This window comes from Oncorhynchus clarkii, chromosome 19 (assembly GCF_045791955.1).
Source record: "Oncorhynchus clarkii lewisi isolate Uvic-CL-2024 chromosome 19, UVic_Ocla_1.0, whole genome shotgun sequence".
NCBI classification, from domain to species: Eukaryota; Metazoa; Chordata; class Actinopteri; order Salmoniformes; family Salmonidae; genus Oncorhynchus; species Oncorhynchus clarkii.
The window spans coordinates 42,529,553-42,555,885 of NC_092165.1; the positions used below are offsets into that span (position 1 = coordinate 42,529,553).

A 26,333-nucleotide genomic window follows, 5' to 3' on the forward strand; every position below is an offset into this window, starting at 1 on the left:
TGATCATGTCATGGGTTGTGGGTGTGTTTTTGATACCTGTCATGGTGACCTTAATGTTATTGACCTGTCTCGCCCTCAGACGTAAACGAGTGTTTGGACCAATCGGTGTGCTTCCATGGTAGGTGTGCCAACTCCGAGGGCTCTTACAGCTGTAACTGTTACCAAGGATACCAGGCCTCTTTGGACAACAACAGTTGTCAAGGTACTTGTTTGTGAGAACAGTCACACATACATTTCCCAGGTTTGGTCTTAAAGTGACAGTTCTCTGAATGGGCAATAGTGCTACTGAAGAAGCCTTAGAGGTCCAGGGGCTTTCAATAAATGTTGTTAACCGTGAGGAGCAGTGGTGGTTTAACGAGGTCCTCCTCCACACTGTCTTTTCTCCAGATATGGATGAGTGTCTGCTCCCTGGTGCCTGCCTCCATGGCAGGTGTGTCAATCTGGATGGCTCCCACAGGTGCAGCTGTAACCCTGGTTACCAAACCACTCCTGACAGCAGGGCCTGTGAAGGTCTGTAAAGGATTAGATGTGTGGAATATGACTCTTCACGGTATAACGCAGCTCTCTTTGAGCCCTGAGCTCTCTGTGGCTTTTTTAATGCCTCATCATTGTTTTATTAGATGTCGATGAGTGTGCTACTCCTAATGTGTGCCCCGGGGGAATTTGCACTAATACCGAAGGTTCCTACTCATGCAAGAACTGCAGCCCGGGATTCCAGCGATCAGCTGATGGACAGAGATGTGAAGGTACTGTATGTAACCTGTACAACCTTTAGTGTTTCAGTCAATGGTATAACTACCATGTCAGATAGTGTGTAGCAACCTGCTTTACATTCTTAATCCCTGTCCTTGTTCCAGATGTGGATGAGTGCTCCCAAGCAGACATGTGTCTAGGAGGGGTATGTGCCAACACAGAGGGCTCCTTCACCTGCACCAGCTGTAAGGACGGATACCGGGTTTCCCAGGACAGGCAGAGGTGTGAGGGTGAGTGCAGTCAAAGCCTTCCCCAGCTGGCACATTCACCCACGCCTTCTAAGACTTGCCCTTTGCGTGTATCAACTGTATCAATAGTAGATCTTGTCTGTGCTTGTCTGCGTGTCTCCTCCAGATATTGATGAGTGCCAGTCTGGGTCTGTGTGTGCTAACGGAATCTGTCTGAACTCTGAGGGCTCCTACTCCTGCATCACCTGTCCCTCAGGCTACAGCGTCTCCCTTGATGGAGAGCTTTGTGAAGGTTTGTCCATCCTCCCTGAAACCACATCTAATGGTCTGTCCTGAAGGAGTTGTATGTTACCGACCAGTCTGAGTTTGTTTGTTACTTATTGGAACAGATATTGATGAGTGTGCGCTGCCCACTACGTGCCCCAAGGGAACATGCACCAACACAGAGGGTTCTTTCATCTGCACCACCTGCAGGCCAGGCTACAGAGTGACTGAGGATGGGCTGGAGTGTGAAGGTGTGTTACGGTATGCTGTGTAAGGATGTTAGGTTCTGCCCTCGGACCTGCGTGTGTCAGACGTAAGAGAGGGTGCCAGGAACACCCCACTGGGCCCTGTGTGAGTCCAGCCAGGCCTCTCTCTCACACATTGCCTGTTTTAACAGCAGGCTCAGGTTGTCTGTAAATGGCATCAGGTGTGACGACTTGGACACAAAGCCCATCTCCTGAGCTAAAGATCCCAAAATACTCCTCCCAGACATCACATCATAACTGGTTCCTGGATCCCTCTCCCTCTGGCACCATGTGTTCAAAAGAATGAGCCATAGGCCTCAAATATAACACAGTGAAGTCAGCCTGTCCCACTGATAGATCAGCTGGAGAGATAGATGTGTTGACAGTGGAACTTTATGCCATATAATTTATAAACTGATCAAAATGATTACATGTGGCACACTGTCATGTCTTCCACCAGGCCTGCTGACCTCTGCGACAGTTTAGGGATGTAGTTAACAGGGCTTCTCTCTGTCTCTCTGTCCTGTTGTTCAGATGTGGATGAGTGCTTTGTGGCTAACGTGTGCCCAGGCCAGCTGTGTAGGAACAGCCCCGGATCCTTCTCCTGCAGGAGCTGTGGGACTGGCTTTACCCTGTCTGAGGACGGCTCCCACTGCATGGGTAAGACTGCCTAACTAACCTCTGGAAAACACTTACCCCCACCCTCCCCTTCTTCTCCGCAAGAGGAAGACTACAGATCCAGTCCGTTATTATTCAATGTTATTTAATGGAAGGGTGGATCGAGACCAGGACGAAGATATCCTTTTTGAAATGTTTTGCTCTGGGAAAATCCTGAAAACAAGTTCAATTCAGATTTTGATTGGGTTTTAATGGATGTCTCCATGCCAGGAAAGGATTAACGGCCTAATTTGAAATTAAACCGACCTCTGCCCTGCTCGTATGTAGTCGGCACACACTGTGGAACTCCTCTTTTGACCCACAGGCAAACAGAGCCATTTCAATCACTTAACAATGGAATGCACTATTTTCCCAATATTAAATATAATCTGTACCAGAGCAAGGAATTTTCAATGATCACATAACAGAGAGCCAGGGAGTGTTTGTTGTACAGTAATTATAGCCAACCTGTAATAGCTTGCTGTTTTGGAATCGATGCCTGTCCTGCATACTTAGCCTGTCTCTCCATCCTTTTTAATAAAGCACTGTCAGTGCAAGCTAATAAAGGAGGCTTTGCTTACTGTATGTGCAGACTGACTCCTTGCATTCAGCCATTAGTCATGTTATCAGGCCAGAGACTCTGAGAGGCTGCCTTCTTGCATTCAGCCATTAGTCATGTTATCAGGCCAGAGACTCTGAGAGGCTGTCTCCTTGCATTCAGCCATTAGTCATGTTATCAGGCCAGAGACTCTGAGAGGCTGTCTCCTAGAACTGATAGGCTAGATCTGACCTCACTCATGTTCTGATGCACTCTCTCTCAATCTCTCTCCTTCTCGCTCTCTCTCTTCTTCAGACATAAACGAGTGCCTGTCCATGGGGGTCTGTCCCATGGGCGTTTGCAACAACACAGAGGGCTCTTACTCCTGTATGACCTGTGATCTTGGCTACACGCTGGCGCCCAATAAGCTCTCCTGTGAAGGTACACAATTTTTTTACGAGGGACTAAACTCTAATGTCCCTTCACTCATGCTGGAAGTTCTCCTCTTATGCTGATGATTTCTTTCCAGTCAGTCACAGCTCTGCATGGTAGACCAAAACTGATATGAGTCGTCATAATTCCCTGAAGTCAATTCTGAAAATGATGTATATTCTTGTGGGAGGTTGTGACACTTTCCTCAAAGTTTTGGCCACATTATTTGGAGGATAAACTGAGAACCCACTTGGATTAATAGCCAATGATCTGCCATCTGTGGTGTGAATGTGTCACGCTACATTAGACTGTATGGTATGTGTGTTTCCCCTCCGTGTCCCCTCCCCGGCAGACATCAATGAGTGTGAGGACAGCGGTCTGTGTCTGGGAGGACAGTGCACCAACAGCCCCGGCTCCTACAGCTGCTCCTGTCCCCCGGGTCTGGAGCTGGTGGATGGGACGTCCTGTAGAGGTACACACACAAACACATCAAAAGTGGAATTCTAGGATCCCAACACAACCACAGAGACAAATACAGTGCCTTCAGAAAGTATTCATGCCCCTTGACTTATTCAATTTTTTTGTGTTACAGCCTGAATTCACAGTGGATTACGTACATTTTTTTCACCCATCTGCACACAATACCCCATAATGACAAAGTGAAAACATGTTTTTAGAAATGTTAGCAAATTTATTGATAATTAAGTACAGAAATCTTATTTACATAAGTATTCACACCCCTTTGTTATGACACTCCAAATTAAGCTCAGGTGCATCCAATTTCCTTTGATCATCCTTGGGATTTCACTTCAACTTGATTGGAGTCCACCTGTGGCCAATTCAATTGTTTGGACATTATTTAGAAAGAAACATATCTGTATATAAGGTCCCAGTTGATACTGAATGTCAGAGCAGAAACTATACCATGAAGTCCAAGGAACTGTCTGTAGATCTCTGAGGTAGAATTGTGATGAAGCATATATCTGGGGAAGGGTATACATCCATTTCTAGAGTGTTTAAAGTTTCCAAGCGCACCGTGGTCTCCATCATTGGTAAATTAAAAAAATATGGAACTACCAAGACTCTGCCTAGAGCTGGCCGTCCAAACTGAACAAGAAGGACCCTGGTCAGGGAGGTGACCAAGAACCCAATGACCACTCTGACAGAACTACAGAGTTCCTTGAGATGGGAGAACCTGCCAGAAGGACAAGTCTCTACAGCACTTTACCAATCTGGGCTTTATGAGAGAGTGACCAGACAGCGTCAGGGACTGGGAGACTGGTAAGGATAGAGGGAACAATGAATGGAGCAAAATACAGACAAATATTTGACGAGAACCTGCTTCAGAGTGCAAATTACTTTAGACTGGGGCGAAGATTTAAGTTCCAACAGGACAATGACCCCAAGCATACAACCAAAGCAACGCTGGAATGGCTTCAGAACAAGAATGTGAAAGTCCTTGAGTGGCCTAACCAAAGCCCAGACTTGAATCCGTTTTAAAAATCAGTGGAAAGACTTGAAGATTGCTCTTCACCGCCGATCCCCATCTAGCTTAACAGAACTTGAGAAACTCTGCAAGGAAGAATGGAAGAAAATCCCCAAATCCAGAAGTGCAACGCTGATAGACATACCCAAGGTGACTCAGAGCTGTAATCACCCCCAAAGGTGCTTCTACAAAGTATTGACTCAGATGTATGAATACTTATGTAAATGTGACATTTCTATATTTTATTTAATACATTTGCAAAAATGTCTAAACATGTTCTCACTGTCATTATGGGGTATTGTGTGTAGATGGGTGAATTCAGGCTGAAACAACAAAGTGGAATAGCCAAAGGGTATGAATACTTTCTGAAGGCACTGTAAGTACAATGAAAAGGCTCTTTATTGCTGATCTTAAGTAGCATTAGTTGATTGATTCTGTTTTAAACTAAGCGCCCAGTTAAACGTTTAAGGAGGCTAGGAGTTAGGACTGTGGTATAGCCTGAATTTAACATTGAGCCCAGAGGGAAAAACTAACAGCTGCAGAGTTACTTCACTCACACAGAGCATTGGTTTACATTCGTGCAGGGTTGCCCACCGTACGTGGCTTCGTTGAGGGATGTGGCGTTGAAACTGTGTTCCCCAACAACTCTGGTGGGGAACCTCCCAGTGGCTGTGTACAGTACTTAGGCTGCACTCACATACTCTGGAACAAACACTTTCCTATAGATGGTGCTTCTGTGAGCGTTGTACAGGTCCACTCTCTGTAGTCGAAAGCTGGATGGCAGGCTCTCCCTGCTGCGCCAAGCGTGTCCCCCATGTCTGTAACATACAATTAGAGCATGTACTGACCTACAGCTTAGCATCACACACGCTAGGCAAAAGCACTTTTCTTTAGTGTTCTAGAGAGCATTGTAATGTAATCATTTTCTCCCAGGCGGTCAGTGGAGAGAGACAGAGGTGCAGCGAGAAGTCAGAGTGGAGAGGTTCCAAGTCGAATGGCGCGTTGGAGGTAAGCGTCCATTTACTTTTGCCTCTAGTTCTGGGGCGTGTTTAGCAATTAGTTTGGGGAGGGAGGACGTGATAGGCATTGACAACAGCTGTCTCATGGTCAATATAGTCCATGCCAATCTGTAGAATCACCGCAAAACCTGTGAAGCAAGTCAATAGTTCATGCTATTCAATTTTACACGTGAGAATGGCAATCATAAATAACACAGCACACATGAGTGAAAGGCACTCATAAATTAGGGGATGCTAGCAAAATATGGCATGCTGATAAGTAATATTATAAATATGTTGATAATATAAAGTATACTGAACAAAAATATACATTTCAAAGATTTTACTGAGTTACAGTTCATAGAAAGAAAATCAGTCAATTGAAATATATTAGGCCTTAATCTATGGATTTCACATGATTGGGAATACAGATATGCTTCTGCTGGTCACAGGTAGGGGCATGGATCTGAAAACCAGTTAGTATCTGGTGTGACCACCATTTGCCTCATGCAGCATGACAGACACATATCCTTCGCATAGTTGACCATGCTGTTGATTGTGGCCTGTGGAATGTTGTCCCACTCCTCTTCCATGGCTGTGCGAAGTTGCTGGATGTTGGCGGGAACTGGAACACGCTGTCGTACACGTCAATCCAAAGCATCCTAAACATGCTCAATGGGTAAATGTCTGGTGAATATGTAGAACTGGGACATTTTCAGTTTCAAGGAATTGTGTACAGATCCTTGCGACATGGGACCGTGCATTATCATGCTGAAACATGAGGTGATGGCGGTGGATGAATGGGACTACATTGGACCTCAGGATCTCGTAATTTCCATTAATAAAATGGAATTATGTTCGTTGTCCGTAGCTTATGCCTGCCCATATCATAACCCCACCTCCATCATGGGGCACTCTGTTTACAACGTTGACATCAGTAAACCATTCGCCCACATGCCACCGTACACGTGGTCTGCGGTTGTGAGTCCTGTTGGATGTACTGCCAAATTCTCTAAAATGGCATTGGTGGCTGCTTATGGTAGAGAAATTAACATTAAATTCTCTGGCAACATCTCTGGTGAACATTCCTGCAGTCAGCATGCCAATTGTGCACTCCTTCAAAACTTGAGACATCTGTGGCATTGTGTTTGGTGTCAAAACTGCATATTTTAGAGTGGTATTTTATTGTCCCCCGTACAAGGTCCACCTGTGTAATGATCATGCTGTTTAATCAGCTTCTTGATATTCCACACCTGTCAGGTGGATGGATTATCGTCACAAAGGAGAAATGCTCACTAACAGGGATGTAAACACATTTGTGCACAGAATTTGAGATAAATAAGCTTTTTGTGCATATGAAAAATGTAGGGGATCTTTTATTTCAGCTCATGAAACATGGGACCAACACTTTACATGTTGCGTTCAGCAAGAGTCAGTATCATTTGTGACACACCCATCCTCTCTCTGGGGATGTCCTTAGTGTGTATCAGTCATGTGGATTTGGAGGAAATGGGACAGTTAAATCTCCTGTTCAGCTGTGGATGAGTGTCAGTCTAGGGTGATCAGTGGAGAAGAGGACTGTCTGAACACAGATGGTTCCTACCTCTGCATCTGTCCCTATGGATGCACCACAGAGGGAAACGGCTGCCAAGATGAGCTGCCAAGCTATAATGCTAGGATTATAACTAACTACCAACTGGTTTGAATGCATTACCACAATTAGCACGAGCCACAAGTTCCTCCTGTCTGGGTAAGGACAGACAGTGCATGCAGAGGGCAGCTTGTACTCCCTGACCTGTCTCTCTCTGGGCTGACCCCTTTCCCCCTTGCTCTCCCCACAGCTCCAGCTCCAGTTAGGCAGCAGGGGTCAAACCCAGCCATTTTTTCTAATAAGCTATTGCCAGACATCAACAGTCTCACTGCTCCTCCTCTTTCACCTCCAATTGACCAGGTTTTATGTCATTCCACCCGCACCCATTGCCCTGGTCACACCAGAGAGAGAAATGCTGCTCCTGACTGTTGGCCAGAGCACTAGCTGGCCTTTCACTGGAACTTTCTGGAGCATTAGCTGTCAAAATACAGAGGAATGGAGCACTCTGGAAGAATCAATATGAAAGGAATGTAACTTTGGCTAAAGCTGCATATTATTGATTCTGGCCTGTTTTACTGCTGAGCGGTATCGAGCATTAGCGTAACCTGAATGACAAATCATTGGGCAGTACACTGAGCATGTTATCGCTGTGAAGCAGGCAAGCATGGAGCAGGGCCACTCTCTGGGGGTGGAAGATCCTGGAGAGGGCTATAGTGGGTGAGGGGCCCATGGTGCGAGGGGACTGGACCTCTTCCAGGCCATACGTACCCGGCAGGCTAGGCAGCCCCTCCCCAGTGCCCTGTGATGATGGCTGGGCTTTCCCTTCAGTCTGCTGGGCTGTGGCCATGTACTGTAGCACCAGACATCATCCACAATAGTGAGCAAGGCAGGTCCAACCTGCACTCCCCTGGCCCTCTGCTACAGCAAATATTATCCTATAAATCAGAGGCTGGGCATATATATTCAGGTCATCTGCCATTGTGTGTGCAGTGCTGACACAGTGAAAGCCAGGCCTCTCTGCCATGGGCCCTGCAGGGAGAGGAGACGGGGGAAGGAGGGGACAGGTGAGCCCGAGTGGTTGGCCTTCTGGTTGGCTCACAGGTGAACTGGCTGGATGGCTTGCTGCTTACAGGGCTATGGGCGCTGGTACTGTCTGGGACATAACCATGGACAGTGGACTAACCTCAATAAATCATAAAGATGAACTACTAATCACTAGTCAATCTAGTATAACCTGCCATACAGCTCTGTTTTAGATAAATCATTGCTGTAAATGTTTGTATCGAATCACATGGCTATTAAACCGGAACATAAATTGAGGTGCTGTCCCATGCTGTTTTCAGAATGTTTTGTTCTCTTTACCCCTACATGTGTTTACTGTCTACATTGAAAAATGTGTCTCATTATCAGCCCTTGGCAAAATATGTTTTATTTTTGTTGCTTTTCTGCCTTGACCCCACTTATTAGGCTATTCAGTCCAAATACCTTGTAAGTTGTGTTGTAATGTGGCAATTACACCAATCTACATTTAATCAAGCATATAGCCATCATTATATGCTTTTTACTAGTCGGAGGGAATGTTCCCAGACCAATAGCTAGGTTACATACTGCTTTCATATTTTGCCAGTACCATAAAGTGTTCCAAATGGACAATGTATCTTATGCTCAGACAAGCACTTGATTGCAGACATGTATTGTTTTCGTCATGTTAAGAGAGAATGAGATTCTCGGTGGCTGACTGATTCATAGTACACCAAAGAAGAAAATACGCCAGGACTTTCATAAACAAAGAACACTTTCTTTCATACTTTCCTCTCTTCTTATTTCCATTTCTCTCTCTCTGTGTCTCTCTCTCTCTGTCTCTGTCTCTGTGTCTTTCTCTCTGTGTCTGTGTCTCTGTCTTGCTGTGTCTGTCTCTCTCTGACTCTTTCTCTCCCCCTCTCCTGCTCCTCCTCTTTCCCTCCAGATGTTAATGAGTGCAGTAAGGACGGCGTGTGCTCCCATGGCCAGTGTCTCAACACAGATGGCTCCTACCTCTGCCTGTGTGAGGCTGGCTTCAAGTACTCTGCAGACACAGCTGACTGTGAGGGTAAGAACACTCTACCGACTTCATAACTCCCTCATTCTACCCAGAATCCACTGCTTCTGCCCCAGCTGAAACACAGTGTTTTCACAAAATTTCAGAAAAGTTAATAGAACATTCCGGTCCCTTTAGACCAGAGTCCGCCCTGTGTGTGAAACGTTTTTGTAACGATTGATTATGTAGCTGTAGTCAATGCAGTGTCAATGGTGACATTCTCTCAGTGAGAGTCCAACTATGGCCCAGAGGCTTTCCTCGGGCTGTAGTCTTGCGCCACAGGGAGCTCCCTGTGGCTGGAGCTCTGCTCCCCATCTTCCCTTGGGGAGTATGAATCACCCCATTGTGGGATGGAGGTGTTTCTCCCTCTGGAACGTGTCCCTTTGCTTCTTCACAAGTTCTTCGGTTCCTGTGCAAATATTGTTCTTGGCCATGCCCAGTGTCTGCTGCTGAGCACTGAGGACAGCAGCACCACAGGCCTCCTGGCCGGGCCTACTCATGCTGGGCAAACATTGTACTGTGAGGAGTGGAGGGGGAATTGGATTGGTGATTGAGTGAGTGTGTGTGCATGTGTGTGTGCATGTATGACATAAGCACATGGATATCTCAGTCCTCCTGGCTGGGCCTACTCATGCTGAATATCCATGCTGCTGTGAAGGGTGAAGAATAGGAATGATGTGTGTATGACATTAGTACATCTTTCTCTCCACAGATCAGAATGAGTGTAAGGAGTATGGTAGCTCGGTGTGTGGCATCTGGCTCTGTGAGAACACCATTGGCTCGTATCGCTGCTTCATGGGCTGCCAGCCTGGCCTGTATGGACAGGACAACCCAGACTGTGGTAAGTAAGTGGACCACAGGCCCTGTGCTTAGTCAACAGGCAATGTACTTACTTAGTGGATAGCTGAAGGCACTTGAATATCAGCCTTACTGCTCATTCACCTTGGGCAGTTGTCTGAAAGAAACACTCTGCGTTGTCTCGATGGCCCCCCTAGCCCACCCCCATCCTACAGAGATACCGATATCAGCCTGGCACTCACACACAAAGAGGCTCATGTGAATCAAATGCTATCAGGTGCACTCAGCCTTCCTGGTCAGGGGAGCAGAGTGAGGGGAAATGGGCCCTGAAATTGGGCCACTTGATAATAGGGCCAGGTCTCATCCTCCAGACAATGGGGCTAATGGAGGTTTTTTGGCAAGGGCGATGAGTATAACCTGATCGCCACTGTTCTCCTCTCTAAGTGGGGCAGGGCTGTCATCTGATGGGACATACGGTGCACCCCACCCCTCCCAGCCAGCCTTTGCCCTCCTCATGCCATTGCGACAGACACCCAGTCGGGTGGTCACCTGGTATGGCCTGGGAGGGGTGGAGACGACCGACACATCTGGGTCTAACATCTATCCAACAACAACAAAACAGCCCTGTCTCCATGACAACAGAAAACAACCCCGCCTGTGTGTTAACTGGCAAAGACAGACCATCAGTCTGTGTATGTGTGTGTCTATGAGAGATTAACATAATTTTACTATATTCAGAAGTGTGTTTGATTAGTGCTGGAGCACACCCGTTTTCGAAGCAGTTTGTATCGGCGGTGGCTGGCGCTGTTGTTCCCCTCTGCTGGTAAACTTCTCAGTTACCGTAAAACATGAATCAAGTCGGTTTTAGAAGAGGCATAGCTGACATTGAACAAAAACATACAGGCCAAGAATTTGCTCTTATCAAAATGGCTTCCAAACAGGCAAGGCCAGGACTGAAGGGCAGAGTGTGATAGCATGATCTACTGGAATGATCTAGTGAGCCCCGGATGGGGCGGACTGAGAGAGAGGGTTTTGAGATGCATTGAGCACCATGTTATATTCTCATCGCCATGACTCTTTCTTTGACTCACACTGGAGAGCGGAGCGGCAGCACACCGGGGCCGATGACAGAGCCTGGCTTGGTGTGGCCCTCTCCCCTCGGAGGACTATGATGTTGTGTGGCTGGATCCCATCATGGAGGGGCCTGTTGTGAGAGGTGGCCAGATCCAAAACAGCTGCTCACAGCCTCCTCACCTCTGTTTTACCATTTATAGCGTCAACATGGCCCATCCTCTGCTCACAGAGGCTCAATTCAATATAGTCTGATTAAGTTCTGTGATGTAAATACGTGCAGATGGTAATTGCATTAGGGCCCCACCGGATAGCCATGTTGTTGTGTAACTGTCTCCTCTTACTTATCTAACCACCAATAAGGTTTTTCCACAGCAGCTTGACTGTTACGATCACACATTGTGGATCATGATCCACCACACTGTTTAGGTTGAGCCTGTTAAAACTCAACAGTCCAAATTATAACACCCCAGAGCATTGTAACAGCTCCATCCTCTCTGGTCCAGTCCAGTGATGCAGCCAGCCGTGGCCATCTCTGACCCACTCTCTCTTCACCTCTGTTCTGATGCCAGCCTCCCTCCTCTCTTCCAGGCTACCCAGCATCTCCCTGGGACATACAGTGGGGCAAAAAAGTATTTAGTCAGTTACCAATTGTGCAAGTTAATTGTGCAAGTCCCACTTAAATTTTTTTGTTTGTAATTTTCATCATAGGTACACTTCAACTATGACAGACAAAATGAGAAAAAAAATCCATAAAATCACATTGTAGGATTTTTTTATGAATTTTTTTTCAAATTATGGTGGAAAATAAGTATTTGGTCAATAACAAAAGTTTATCTCAATACTTTGTTATATACCCTTTGTTGGCAATGACAGAGGTCAAACGTTTTCTGTAAGTCTTCACAAGGTTTTCACAACCTGTTGCTGGTATTTTGGCCCATTCCTCCATGCAGATCTCCTCTAGAGCAGTGATGTTTTGGGGCTGTTGCTGGGCAACATGGACTTTCAACTCCCTCCAAAGATTTTCTATAGGGTTGAGATCTGGAGACTGGCTAGGCCACTACAGGACCTTGAAATGCTTCTTACGAAGCCACTCCTTCGTTGCCCGGGCGGTGTGTTTGGGATCATTGTCATGCTGAAAGACCCAGCCACGTTTCATCTTCAATGCCCTTGCTGATGGAAGGAGGTTTTCAATCAAAATCTCACGATACATGGCCCCATTCATTCTTTCCTTTACACGGATCAGTCGTCCTGGTCCCTTTGCAGAAAAACATCCCCAAAGCATGATGCTTCCACCCCCATGTTTCACAGTAGGTATGGTGTTCTTCGGATGCAACTCAGCATTCTTTGTCTTCCAAAGACGAGTTGAGTTTTTACCAAAAAGTTATATTTTGGTTTCATCTGACCATATGACATTCTCCCAATCTTCTTCTGGATCATCCAAATGCTCTCTAGCAAACTTCAGACGGGCCTGGACATATACTGGCATAAGCAGGGGGACACGTCTGGCACTGCAGGATTTGAATCCCTGGCGGCGTAGTGTGTTACTGATGGTAGGCTTTGTTACTTTGGTCCCAGCTCTCTGCAGGTCATTCACTAGGTCCCCCCGTGTGGTTCTGGGATTTTTGCTCACCGTTCTTGTGATCATTTTGACCCCACGGGGTGAGATCTTGCGTGGAGCCCCAGATCGAGGGAGATTATCAGTGGTCTTGTATGTCTTCCATTTCCTAATAATTGCTCCCACAGTTGATTTCTTCAAACCAAGCTGCTTACCTATTGCAGATTCAGTCTTCCCAGCCTGGTGCAGGTCTACAATTTTGTTTCTGGTGTCCTTTGACAGCTCTTTGGTCTTGGCCAAAGTGGAGTTTGGAGTGTGACTGTTTGAGGTTGTGGACAGGTGTCTTTTATACTGATAACAAGTTCAAACAGGTGCCATTAATACAGGTAACGAGTGGAGGACAGAGGAGCCTCTTAAAGAAGAAGTTACAGGTCTGTGAGAGCCAGAAATCTTGCTTGTTTGTAGGTGACCAAATACTTATTTTCCACCATGATTTGCAAATAAATTATTCATTAAAAATCCTACAATGTGATTTTCTGGATTTTCTTTTCTCATTTTGCCTGTCATAGTTGAAGTGTACCTATGATGAAAATTACAGGCCTCTCATCTTTTTAAGTGGGAGAACTTGCACAATTGGTGGCTGACTAAATACTTTTTTGCCCCACTGTACATACAGTACATCCCCACAAAGCATCACAGACATTGACCACAGAGCTTCTCTTCCCCTCCAGTCCCTGGCCTCAACTCCCTCAGCCTGGGCTGTGGAATCTGAGGAGCAAGCCCTCTCGCCTCTCTCTCGCCCCTCCACAGCTCAGCATCTTGCACAAAGGCCACTTGTTCCAAGGCATTATGTGAGGTTATGGGAGATGCTGCCGTCACCCCAATAAAACGTCCGGGGAGGGAGCTCAATTACTCTTAGACATTTTTGTCTGCTTGTAAAAATCATCCAATATTTAAGAAGGCCATACGCTGTAATTTGCCATTTCTCAGAGGGGCGTTGATTTATTTTTACTCCCGGGCCTCCGATGGGGCGGCGGTTGTCTTTGGCTCTGCTCACCACACTCAATTTGTGGCCATAATACAAAATGGGAAAACAGACGTTCTCCTCAGCAGAGCTTCAGCTGCCACTACGCTCTACCTTCATCCATTGGAGTTGTTCACTCAGCCCTGCTATGACAGCCTACTGTATAGAGTGACGAAGGTAACGTGTTACGTAATCAGATTACTTTTATATGTAGTAAAGTTACGCGGTACTTTTTCAAATTGGGTAATACTATTACAGTTACTTTGTCAAACAATGTTTGCATTACTTTCTGAATTATATCTCTACCGGGCGCGTGTTTCCATGATCCGATCTTGACTTGTTTCCTCATTTACTTCTCGAGTAAGCAGAGAAAGGTCATGACTACAGCTGTTATGGTGACCGTATTACCGCCACACCAGCGGTCAAGAGTCATGACCGCAGTCAAATTCCATGTGAGCATTTAGTCATGGTAACTAGGCTTCTCCAAGCTCTGATGCTGCTGATGGTCATTAGTAGCCTATCAAACTTGCTAACTGCCTGGTCCTAAGCACTCTACTGTCCATCTAATCACTCTGACATAAATGCAAATTAAATATCTGAACACTTAATGGGAGCCCTTCAGCTCATGTTGCAAAACATTTTTATAGGCTGTGCAATGGCGTGAGTTTTGATGGCCTCTATTAAAAAGAGGAGGATCCCATCAGCTTTCTATAGGCTAGGCCTACTATATTTATTTATCAACTTTCCTAATATTAAACACATTGCTTTGCTATACAACAGGAGTATAGCCTACCTAGCTGGCATGAATATGAACCATGGGGAAAGTGTCCTCCATTTAAGTGCATAGATTACATATTTTGTTTCCCCTGTTCCGAGACGGGTGCATGATAATGGTCCATTCTAAATCAAAACAAATTTCACACATGTATTATTTAGTATATTTAAAGACAAGATTCAATTAAGAATAGTCTGATGGGTGACAATGTTAGCCTATAGTGTGTTAAGTGAGGCAAGATAATAATATGCCCAGTGTGTGAAGTCGGGCAAGAAACAGGCCATGCATTTTTTTTGTGCGACTTTTTCAAATCATAGTCACACACCTCATGTAGCTCAGCCCATAGGCCTATATGTTTTGATATGGTTTGTATGACAACGAAAGTGGCCAAATAACTGAGGATCAGCTTTCTATAGGCTAGGCCTACTATATTTATTAACCTTCCTAAAATGAAGCACATTAATACGCTTTACAAATGCTGTAGAGCCTAACTGGCATACATAGGCAGCCCTAGTCATGACAGCTGCTGTCCATAGAAATGTATAGAGGGCGCATCTCTGATCGTTGCCATTGATCGCTTCGGTGATAGCAAAGTCCATAGAGGGCTTTCCCTTATAGTTGCAAGTGTGCCCTCTATACATCTCTATGGGTCCGTGTACTTACGATCTATAACCAGAACTGGCTGCTCAAGAGAAAGATTTTGAATGAAAAGATAGGAAATCTGTACAGATGCTTGGCTTAAAGTATATATGGCTAATTAAGCAGCCAATATATATATAGTGTAGCACTTGTAGACTTCCACAGGAAAGCCGTGCAACAGATGAAAGGGGAAACTAGTGATCAAACATGAGTAAGTAACCTATTTTTGGTAGGGCTTACCTTGCTCCCTCTGACAGTCAAACAGTGAGATTTTTTTATGAAAGTAACCCAAAGTAATATAACTGGTAATATAACATGTTACTTTCCACACAGAATAATATTGTAAAGTAACGTGTTAGTTTTGTTAAATGTAACGAGTAATATCCAACTTATCCCAACACTGGTGAGTACTGTATGAGAAAAGCAGTGTGTGATTGTCAATGTGTTGGAAAAGAAACCTGCATCTCATTTAGATCCTGTCTTTCCAGCTGTAGTTCGGCGTTGTGGCTATCAATTTTGTGTGGCTACGGCTTGTCTTTAATAAGGCATAGAGGGCTGGAAATGGTTTGTGGTCACACTGTCTCCTACCTCCCACATTGACTAATGTATGGAAATGTGACGCGTTTCAAAAGACATTTAGCCCGCTGTGGTCACTGTGGTCTAGATGTTGGGCAATGGGCGTGCATACACAGTTTATAAAACAGGGTTTAACCCAGGAGGTGACCCAGGTCTGGCGGGGTCGGGAATGAAACAACGGATGAAACAGGGGAAATAAATATCCCTCCTCATCCCCGACCAATCCTACGCATCAAATAACCCTGGCCTGCATATGGGTTCAATCAGGCCAGGGTTTAACCAGGGAACCAGGAGTAGGGGAGACGTGTGAAGGGTGAGCCAGCAGTCAGCTAGCCTCACAGGCCCACCATGTGCTCCACATTACAACACGGCACAGAGACCCCCACTTAACCTGCTCACCTGATCTAGCCTGCACCATTACCAAGCCGGGTTGATCCACACTCAGGAAGGGGCTCCTGGGTCAGACCATTAGGAAGGGGGGGGGGGGGGGTGTAATAGAGAAGATGGCCCTAGATAGCCTGTATTGTTAGAGTATGCATTTCCCATAGGCCATTTGGCCTCAGGTATTTTATTAACATGCTCACTCTCTGGCTGGACAGTCAGTCTTAATTAAAGAGTTTAGTAGGTCTGTTAGTCCAAGCGTTTCGAAGGATCCAAGTCAAAGACATGGCCATGGAAAGACTTTTAAAGAAATTTGGCCCAGACATTTCCCTTGGTCCCCGAGATGATGATTTGATAGCATCATGCACCCCACTACATGTAAAAATGGGAACTATGTTTCCATGTTTCAGATGGATGAAAACCTTGAGGCAGACACTGATTATTTCATGTAGCAGCTGAGTGCTTAGATGACCTTCCTGAGAGACCTCCCAGCTGGCTGCATTACTTACGCTGACCATCCAAAACCCCACTTAGGGTTTTCACATATGCCAAAATGTTCTTCAGTGTTACAGTATACACCTCATCTTACTACAAGTCTGTAGCAAGGCCCCAAAGCCCAAAAGTAAACATTTTAATGGGGAAACGGCTACATGTTTTTGATAATTGCCACATCCAATAGGTTTGTAAACACAAAGTTTGGATTTTGGTGGCTCTTATTTATGTCCCAATGTCAACTTTTGTCTTCATCATGTCAGAGTCATTTGGCTGACATCACTATTAGCACCATCTTCTGGATGGCTTTGCCTCTCCCTGCCCCCTGGACAGTGGGTCAGGCCTCTCAGAATGCACTCCTCTGTAATGTAATAGTAGAGCAGGGCCCAAGCCAAGCCCTCTCCGTCCCTGCTGAATAGATTGCTTAATGCAGTCGCTCTGGCTGACTCTCCTCATTCCTCGAATGATGCAGCATTTATGAGAGCTAGGAGACAGAATAAAAATCTGATAGACAATATGTGAATGTCGTTTATTTTTTTCCTCTACAAACCTGCTGACTTATGTAGCCACTGTATTTTCATTTGCTCTCAATTGATGCGTTAGCATGTTTAATAAGACACACTGGGCTACTAGATGCCCTGAAGGTGATGTATACTTTACTACCTACTGTACCTGGCATTATGTCATGCCCCTAACGTTGTGACATATAGCGAAAAGAATGCAGAACCAGATACTTCTCTATTTCCCCACTACTGTAAATGCCCTGTAAACCATTAGCTTTTGCTGAGTCAGGCGTTTTGATTCTAATTAGAAAATAACACACACAGCATGTGGCCTCTATCAATGGAGATGTTGGCAGACTTCCCTCAAATTCCTCAACAAAGGTGCCCTTCCAAAAAAAAAATCATTTTTATGAATGTGGCTTTTGTGTGCGTTTTACCTTTGTGTGATCTCTAGGGCAGGGTTTCCCAAACCCGGTGCCGGGGCCCCCCCTGGGTGCACGTTTTGGTTTTTGCCCTATCACTACACAGCTGACTCAAATAATCAGTGCTTGACGATGAGATGGTTATTTGAATCAGCTGTGTAGTGCTGGGGGGGGGGGGGGGGGGGGTGCACATGTGATAACATAGAGAAGTGTTGTAGGAACATAATAATGGTTGTGTGTAACATAACCTGGTGACTTGGCCAGTGCACAAACAGGTTAACATTGACCAGTGATCAAACCATATATTTGTTTTTTTAAACAATTATAATCAGTCTGGCCTCTCTAAGAGTATCTGTCTTTGGCCTCTGCGCTGTGCAATGTACGCCAAGAAATACGAAATGATGTATGTGAGAAATTGCTAACAAATGTTCCCTTAAAACAGAGGGTGGTTGGGAATCAGAGCTGTTAGCACTAGTGTTATATGATCCAGTGTTAAGGTCCATACATTCCTCTGCTCACACATTCAATGTACACATAACAAGGTCTTTCCTCTGGCTTCGTTAAACATGCTTTATGATATATGGCTGTGCATGCGAGCAGCTGCACACAGTTGCCAGGTCTGGTCCGCTCCATCCTTTTGCGCGCAGAAAATATTCTGAATGAGTCCAGATCAGCTCCCCTGTTTAGATTTCTTGCATGGGACACATTTTTGGAATTACAAAAGTAAGATGTCAAATTAAAAAATAGGGAAATTTAGGAAACAATGCGGGCCTGTCAGAGTTGTTGCACTAAATGTGCATTCATTCAAATGTTAGTTACCCGTAGCCGGTTTGACAAAATGTCTCTGAAGTAGCTTATGTGGATGTGCAGGCCCCTCCATGTCTGTAAGCCAGTCCCATGTTGTTACATAATCCAAGACCTCACTGGGACAGAAAGTAAGCAACAGGTCACTTCTCACTCCATAGACCCCAGCAGAGGAACCCTTAGATCCTAAAGGCTTCCAGATGCTGGGTCTACTTTAACACAATGTAGCCATGCTGAGAGGAAGCCCTTACAGACGTTTCACTGGGCTCATTGATAGCCATCGGAGTCAGCAGAATGGATTCAATCAATTGATCTGTGTCCCCCACAAAGCTGTAAACGATCCCATTCTCCCCCTGTATTCATTTGACATGTTATGATGATGGTGATTGCTATTGCAAGTTTTAGCGGCAGTAGTGTTTATTTTAGTATTGCAACACACTCTCATTAGCAAGCCAGTCATGTGAAATGGTACAGTTATACACATGTAGCAGAGAAACATTGGAATGTGTTATTTTATGCTCACCTTTGGGTGCCCTCTTGTTTAGATATCGATGAGTGTGTGAATGAGACCATCTGTGGGGACCATGGCTTCTGTGAGAACACAGACGGCTCCTACCGTTGTCAGTGTGACCGGGGTTACACCAACCCCCCTGGTGATGCCGGGGCCCATGGCTGTGTAGGTAAGTAACTGTTAAATGATACACTCCACTGGTCAGCATGGTCAGTTACTGTATACAGTACCAATGTGCAGTACGTACTGTATTCATTGTACATGGTGGTATGTGTGTTTGTGAACGTGTGTGTGTTTGTACCCACACTTGTGTCTGTGTGTACATGCTTTGCATTCGTGCGTGAACCTCAGTGTGACTTTAACCCCTCTCTCCCATTCCGTGGAGACGTGAACGAGTGTGAGATGAGCACAGCGCTGTGTGGAGAGGCCCTGTGTGAGAACGTGGACGGCAGCTTCCTGTGCATCTGCCCCAGCGACAATGAGGAATTTGATCCCATCACCAGCCAGTGCCACCCGCAGGGTAACAGCACACACAGGGACTTATGGGACTTAAGGGTTCGTCCTATCGCTGGGGGATTGAATTTTCACTGTCTTCACATCTGGGGAATAAATTGCAGGAAAGAACAAATTGCAGAAAAACTATTCCAGCTATCCTTTACAGAATTGATTTGCTGTGCTCAGAGAACAACTCACTCCAAATTCTCCCTCATGGTCAAATCTCCCCCAGTCAAATTCCCCCGAAGACATACAAGGATAAGGTATAGCTATTGGCAAAACTGCCATGGAAAGATCTCTCTCAGAAACACTAACAGTGCTCACTGTAAACAGATTACAGAAATAAAGGTCAAGCTTACCTTGTCTGTGGCATTGGCTTGTCTTTAGCTTGACATGGGCATGAATACACAGACGGGACATATTTACATTAATAAGCAGCATGCTCTCGACGGGGATGTTTTTCTTCTCGTTCAGTATTAAACCCCAAGTATGCCTTGTGTACTTTGACCACATTTGACTTTTGACGTGTGCTAATCAGTCATGTCAGAATGAACGGTGTGTTGATTCCCATGCCAGTGTTTCCATTTGGCCATGCCCACTGCTTAACTGTGAATGCCTGAGAGCATGTCTGTGGATAAATTAGCAGCTGAAGGTACTCCAGCCTACTGCCTGCCTGCCCTACTGTAAGACATGGTTCTCTTGACCAGGGGAAATAGTGGCACTCATTATTACTGTTAGACATGGGGCCAATTAGACTGACTGATTCTCACTGATATCATGATGGCAATAAATATGATATCTAGTGGTAATAGATGTAGTCTTTACTCTAGTAATTCAACTAGTCACAATTTATTTTGCAAATCCCCTCCAATTATTCCCCTCTGCATCTATTTCTCTTCATGAGTGGTCTGATTGTCCCACAGCTGCTACAGATGAAGATGCTCCTCCTCATCCTCCTAAGCCAGCCTCACCCACGGAGGAGCAGAGGAAGGAGTGTTACTACAACCTGAACGATGCTAACTTCTGTGACAACGTGCTGTCTCGCAACACCACCAAGCAGGAGTGCTGCTGCACGGTGGGGTCTGGTTGGGGGGACGACTGTGAGATCCACCCCTGCCCTGTCCCAGGGAGAGGTAGGCTTACGACAGTATGATTTGGGACTGAGTGACACTCCCAAGAAAGATTCAGATACAACTTTTCACATACTGTGTGCTTACTCCTTCTCAATACACTATGTATGATGCAGTGTTACAGTATGTTTGTCCATTCATTCTTGTTTGTTTCTTCAGAGGAGTATAACCAGTTGTGTCCACATGGTAGTGGGCTTCTTCCCCAAGCTGTTTCCTCCCACAGCCTGGAACAGCAGAGTTTCAAAGGTACTTTACTCCCATGTTGCCTCCTCAAGCCACTGGCTTCTGTTTACAGTCGGTATACCTGAGGTTTCACCGTTTTTCCTTCTCCCATAACTTTGTACCAACACAAAGAAAATGGCAGTTTCAGCTCCCCTTTTGTTTCCACCCATAACAGCTGTTAAAAACATCCGGCATAATTTCCCACCTCATTTATGGTTCTCTTTCAAGCTAGCCCTTTACACCGTGACGGGATACCTGCATACCCAGCTAATTAAGCACAAGTGTTGCACCCACAGCATGTTCTTATAGAGAAGGCTGTCACGAGCAAGGTGCCATGCTCATTTTACAGTAGTGGTTAGGATTTCAGTGGTGTAGCTTGTTACAGCACATGCATAAAGTAAACATTCTATAGACTCTATAGACATTCACTTTGGCCTACACAAAGGCAGATTCTAGAGGTGAAATAGGAAAGAAAAGGGGATTTTGTGTATAGTAGTATGTGAATTTATTTCAACAGGTATTGATTCTTCACAACTCTTTTCCTCCCTCTTGTTCTCTCTCTCTGTGTTTGTCCATCTCTCCTCTCTCTCTCTCACCAGATGTGGATGAGTGTAAGATGTTTGGGCCAGATATCTGTAAGAATGGCCGTTGTTCTAACATCTTCTCCTCGTACTCCTGCTTCTGCCGTACAGGCTTCTACTACGACAACATCCGGCTGGAGTGTTTGGGTAAGGGCCCCTCGCTGTCACTCTGCTTTTCCCTGTTCCACCAAACCTGCTCCAAATCTCAACTTTTAGACCCAGTTGTTGACGTGTGTTTATGTGTGTGTGTTCCAGATTATGACGAGTGCCTGACAGAGAAGGCGTGTGTCTGTGGGGTGTGTGTGAATACCCCTGGCTCTTTCAACTGCTTCTGCAGTCCTCCTCTGGTCCTGGACACCACCTGCCGCCACTGCATCAGCGTCAACACCACCGAAGGTGCGATTCAGACACACACTCTCTCTCTCACACACACACACTCACACAGCAGCAGCACACTTTTACAGATAAACTACATCCTCCATCTCAGTTTATCCAGATGAAATGGTTACCAGCCAGATTATTGATTCATCTGTTCAACATTGACAACATAAAGTTTGTAAAACCTCTTCCAACTCCATCCTTTTTTCTTTTGTAAATCACTCTCTTCCCTTCTTCCTTCCTTCCCTCTCTCATCTCTCCTCCATCCTCTGCCCCACAGAGATTGATGAGCCTGATGAGGACATCCATCTGGACATCTGCTGGCGGGACATGATAGAATTGTATGTGTGTATCCAGCCCCTCATCGGATGGAGGACCACCTACACAGAGTGCTGCTGTCTCTATGGAGTGGCCTGGAGTGAACAATGTGCCTTCTGCCCCAGTAGGGACTCTGGTAAATAACAAATGGCAGATGTAGTTGTCATTCATAGTTATTATGTAGCTGAAATCATTTGTGTGACCTGTGATGGTTTGTAAATGCAACACTGACGTGTGTGTGTGTGTGTGTGTGTGTGTGTGTGTTGGATCAGATGACTACGCATTACTTTGTAACCTGCCTAGGAGAAGGGGCTCTGACAGTCTACGAGAGCGGCCAGGCAATGAGTACGGCCCTGGTGTCGAGGGTCCTGAAGGGCCCTATGTCCCCCCCTACTGGGACAACTATGGAGGAGTGCCCATCTCTGGGCCTGGGGGTACCTACTACAACCCAGAGGACACCCAGGGCAATACCAACGACTATGGCTCACGAGTGAGAGACAGAGAACCGTCGCTACGCGTCCCCATCCACCGGCCAAGAGAGTTCCAGCCTCACCCTGTAGACTCTAACAATGGTAACCTTATTAGAAATATATATATTCTTTAAAGACACATTTATTCATATTATTGCTAAAGCATGGTGAAATGCTACCTCTGTAGGGACTCCTAATTATTTCATATCCTGTTTGCAATCAGACCACTATGATGGCTTTGAAGGCCTGCGAGCAGAAGAGTGTGGTATCCTGAACGGCTGTGAGAATGGCCGGTGTGTGCGCGTGAGGGAAGGTTACACCTGTGACTGCTTTGATGGATACGAGCTTGACCTCACCAAAATGGCCTGCATCGGTAGGTTCTTCTCCCAGTGTCTCACAATGAACCAACCACATTCAGTCTCAGATTCTCCTCTGTGTTTCAAGTAAATATATCATTGCTTTTTGGAATTCCTAGAAACAAATTATTCAATGATCTGTTCCATTTTCCCACTTTTGAAAATGATGTATGTTGTGGGGCTAAGATCAAACCCTGCTTTAGAATGAAGAAGCCTCCCCGAGGTTTATGCCTTTTGGAGACGGGTCTCTCTTGATGAGGTAACTCACCATGCAATATCGCTCAGCCCAATGAAAGACTCACATTTACAATCTTGCTTTGGTTATTTTTAATGGGAAACTGATCAAAGTACTCCGAGTGGATTGTTCTATACTCTCCTGACTGAATATATAGACACACCCTGTCAACAGGCAGAGAGGCCTTGAATCGCAGCCACATCGTGTAATACATGGATATTACACATTTGAAATGTGTCGTGTTTGTTTAATTTGAAAGTGAAACCCCTCTCATAATGATGTGCTGAGATTACTGAATAGACCAGGACTCTATTCCCATAGAGAATCATCAGCCCCGAGGCCAACACAGGGCGAATGGAGTGGATTCCCACTCTGTGCTTCTAATTTGTGAAAACACTTGTGGGAGCGAAGCTCTCCTTTCCAAGTGTCATATTATAGATACCACCAACATTTCCCACACAGAAATTAGGTCAACAGAGAGAGGAGGTTTGAGTTTGACTGCAGAGAAATGACACCAAACCTCCCATGCCAGATTAGGAAATAGAAACCACTTGAAGGCCAACAATGTAATAGCATTTTAGTGTAAGCAAAAACATCTGACTTGTCAGATGTACTGTATGTATGGCCAGAGAAGAGTTCATGTCTTCATCAAACCCAAACACGCAATACGACGCCATGCTTGATCTGTGTAAATAATTACTGTGCTGCTGCCTTTCAGATAAAATTGCATAACACGTATACAGAGAAGGGGGGCAGAAAAACATGGGTGTGTGACAGAGAGGTGAAATGAGTGAACAGGGATATTGTTAATGTGGGAAGAGAGAACAAAAGTGCTTAAGTGATACGTGTGAATGTATTTTTCATAAGTACTGAGAGTCGGGCTTCCCTCTAGGCCCCTCTGTCGCCAGATAACTGCTGTACGTGACTATGGTCCCATCCTACCACCCACACTAACCAGGCCACTCCGCTGGACTGTTGACACAGGACATGTGGAGGGAACAGATGCAGGTGCAGTGAAATTGGTCTACTCTCTTAACACTGCCTGTCTCCTTTTCCTGCAGACATAAACGAGTGTGAGGACATCAGTGACAACGTGGCGCTGTGTAAGAACGGGGCCTGTACCAACACTGAGGGGTCGTACAAGTGCACCTGCCTGCCCGGCTTCCAGGCCTCCGCCAAGCCCCATGAATGTATCCCAGAGGTCCCATTGTCTGGTCTCAGAGAGAGTGGCTGGAAACTGAGAGTGTAGCTGTTGGGAGGTTCTACTCTCCTCCCTCCACCCCCCCCCCCCCCTCATCCTGGCACTAAACCTCCAAGAACTCTGAAACGTCCACGCTTATCCCCTAAACACACACACCGACACACATACAATTCTCTCATTGGCTTTTTCATATTTTCTTTCTACCACACAAACATACTCATTCACATTTCCACAGGGGACCAGAAGCTATGCAGTGAGTGTATTCCATGGGATATCCTATTTCTTAACATTTGCATTTAGCCTTAAAGGGATTTTATTCAGTGACCCCAGACAGTTTGCTATGCATATATACATATTTTATGCATTGTTTTTCTCCTCCATTTATCTTTTGGGTTAATTATTTATTTCATGTACACGACAAGGCTCTGCAAAGTTACAATGAAAACCATTTCAGAGGGCACATATGATTTATATTGTCTTATTTGTCAGACCAATAGACTTTACTAATGATGAGAGGAAACAGTGTGAATCGTTTTTGAAGTTGGATAACTAAACCTGGAGGAAGCTGATTGCATGCCACATGTTATTCATATTGTAACATAATAATCACATTGCTATACAGGGAGTCACTTTGAAACCACTTTTTACTTGTATTTGGGATGCTTTGGTGGTCAGCGAGGCCTAGAAAAAGAACCAACCACTCCTTCCACTGGTCTTCTGTGTTTCTCTGGGTCTTGAAAAACCACTTGGACTTGCATAACAGTCCTTAGTCCTCATCCTCCAAGCTAAAAGGTTCCAAAGGTGGCAAGGTAGTCAGTCTCAAGAGCAAGAACTGGGATCAAACAAGGTCCAGCTCATCTTCACAGGCTGTTACAATGTTGCTTCAATCTGTCACCAGCACAAAAGTATACTGAAGAAAAAAAGGGCATTGAGTATGGGCTTGGAAAGGCTGTAAATGTATATGATGGTCTATGATAGATATGTAATATGTTTGTATAGGGTCCACTAGCACTTTCCCACTAGTCAGTAAAAGACACGTACAATATCCCGAGGCAAATGTTCCTTACATTCAACCACACATTCACAATTGACTTCAGATCCCATGTAAGAACATTCCCATTGATGCATCTCTGAATGTGAGTAAAGGCTTTGTTAAAAAGGTTTGGGATATTTTGTACAGATCTAGTACTATGTATTAATTTTTTGTTACATTCTAATAATGCATATAGTGCAACCAATATTTTTGTTTGACAAAAAAAATCCAGCATTACAGTTTAGCAATATGTAGATTTATATATATTTCTGTTAAAATGTTTTTAAACATATCTTTATGTATGAGAAAAGTGGTTTACACTGTACCAGATAAAGTGTATGTATCCTGCCCTGTGGAGCAGACATTGAAATGTAATTTTAGGGGAATGGCAGCACTGTTTTCAACACAATGTGGTGCCATTGATCCTTCAAGTACAAAACAAAGACATGCCTTTTTAAAATGCAACCATTATCTGTTGTGCCATTAAAACTAAACCTTTTTTGCCTTTCAAATAATCTTACTGGAATCAGCATGTTATTCTAGTGACGTTTTTCAATCATTTTAGTGATCACATTCAGCATTTCCAATTAAAAATAAACATTGTCCTTCGCATTCAAGTCACTAGAAACACATGATTGCTGATGTTCTCAAACTTTCCATTCAGAGAGATCTTTCCAGAACCTATCTTATACATATTTGGAGGATGCCTTCTTTCAATGGCTGATGTCCTTGGCCTGTATTCAAAGAGATGTTTACGGTCTGTACTCTTATCTATACTGTATGATTCATGCCTCCACAAGTCTTACATTGATGTTATACAAATTGTGAACATGTATTCGATATTACTTAAGAAAATATCATGTTCATTCCTTTTGTTTACCTCTAAACTATAGTTACTATCAGTCATCAAAATAAAATTTGAAAATATCTACATTTCTCTCCCTTATCTGTGGAATATGCTACACACATTACACAATAATATACTTCATCACAATAATATTTCTAAACAGTATGTTTATAATGCAAATATACTGTACTTTCAGCTCAAATGGAGAATGTTATGTGTTGTGAGCATCCGTTGACAGTGTGAGCCTGTGATTTATTGTGCTCTGACGCCACCCAGTGGCCTTC

At 44.9% G+C, this 26,333-nt stretch overlaps 1 protein-coding gene across 1 annotated transcript in view; it reads left to right on the top strand.

Moving 5' to 3' along the window:
- The window catches only part of LOC139375231 (latent-transforming growth factor beta-binding protein 2-like), a 154,424-nt gene extending 128,289 nt beyond the window's left edge, over nucleotides 1-26,135 (top strand). The window contains exons 20-41 of the mRNA XM_071116828.1: nucleotides 80-202; nucleotides 388-510; nucleotides 621-746; nucleotides 858-983; nucleotides 1,108-1,233; nucleotides 1,331-1,456; nucleotides 1,985-2,110; nucleotides 2,961-3,086; nucleotides 3,430-3,549; nucleotides 5,497-5,571; nucleotides 9,119-9,241; nucleotides 9,942-10,070; nucleotides 18,818-18,952; nucleotides 19,169-19,303; nucleotides 20,202-20,411; nucleotides 20,568-20,654; nucleotides 21,230-21,358; nucleotides 21,467-21,607; nucleotides 21,870-22,043; nucleotides 22,180-22,479; nucleotides 22,601-22,750; nucleotides 24,030-26,135. Of these exons, the coding sequence (XP_070972929.1) occupies nucleotides 80-202; nucleotides 388-510; nucleotides 621-746; nucleotides 858-983; nucleotides 1,108-1,233; nucleotides 1,331-1,456; nucleotides 1,985-2,110; nucleotides 2,961-3,086; nucleotides 3,430-3,549; nucleotides 5,497-5,571; nucleotides 9,119-9,241; nucleotides 9,942-10,070; nucleotides 18,818-18,952; nucleotides 19,169-19,303; nucleotides 20,202-20,411; nucleotides 20,568-20,654; nucleotides 21,230-21,358; nucleotides 21,467-21,607; nucleotides 21,870-22,043; nucleotides 22,180-22,479; nucleotides 22,601-22,750; nucleotides 24,030-24,217 (3,098 nt within the window). The 3' untranslated portion in view covers nucleotides 24,218-26,135. The remainder of the gene's footprint in view (nucleotides 1-79; nucleotides 203-387; nucleotides 511-620; nucleotides 747-857; nucleotides 984-1,107; nucleotides 1,234-1,330; nucleotides 1,457-1,984; nucleotides 2,111-2,960; nucleotides 3,087-3,429; nucleotides 3,550-5,496; nucleotides 5,572-9,118; nucleotides 9,242-9,941; nucleotides 10,071-18,817; nucleotides 18,953-19,168; nucleotides 19,304-20,201; nucleotides 20,412-20,567; nucleotides 20,655-21,229; nucleotides 21,359-21,466; nucleotides 21,608-21,869; nucleotides 22,044-22,179; nucleotides 22,480-22,600; nucleotides 22,751-24,029) is intronic.
- The last annotated feature ends 198 nt before the right edge of the window (nucleotides 26,136-26,333 follow it).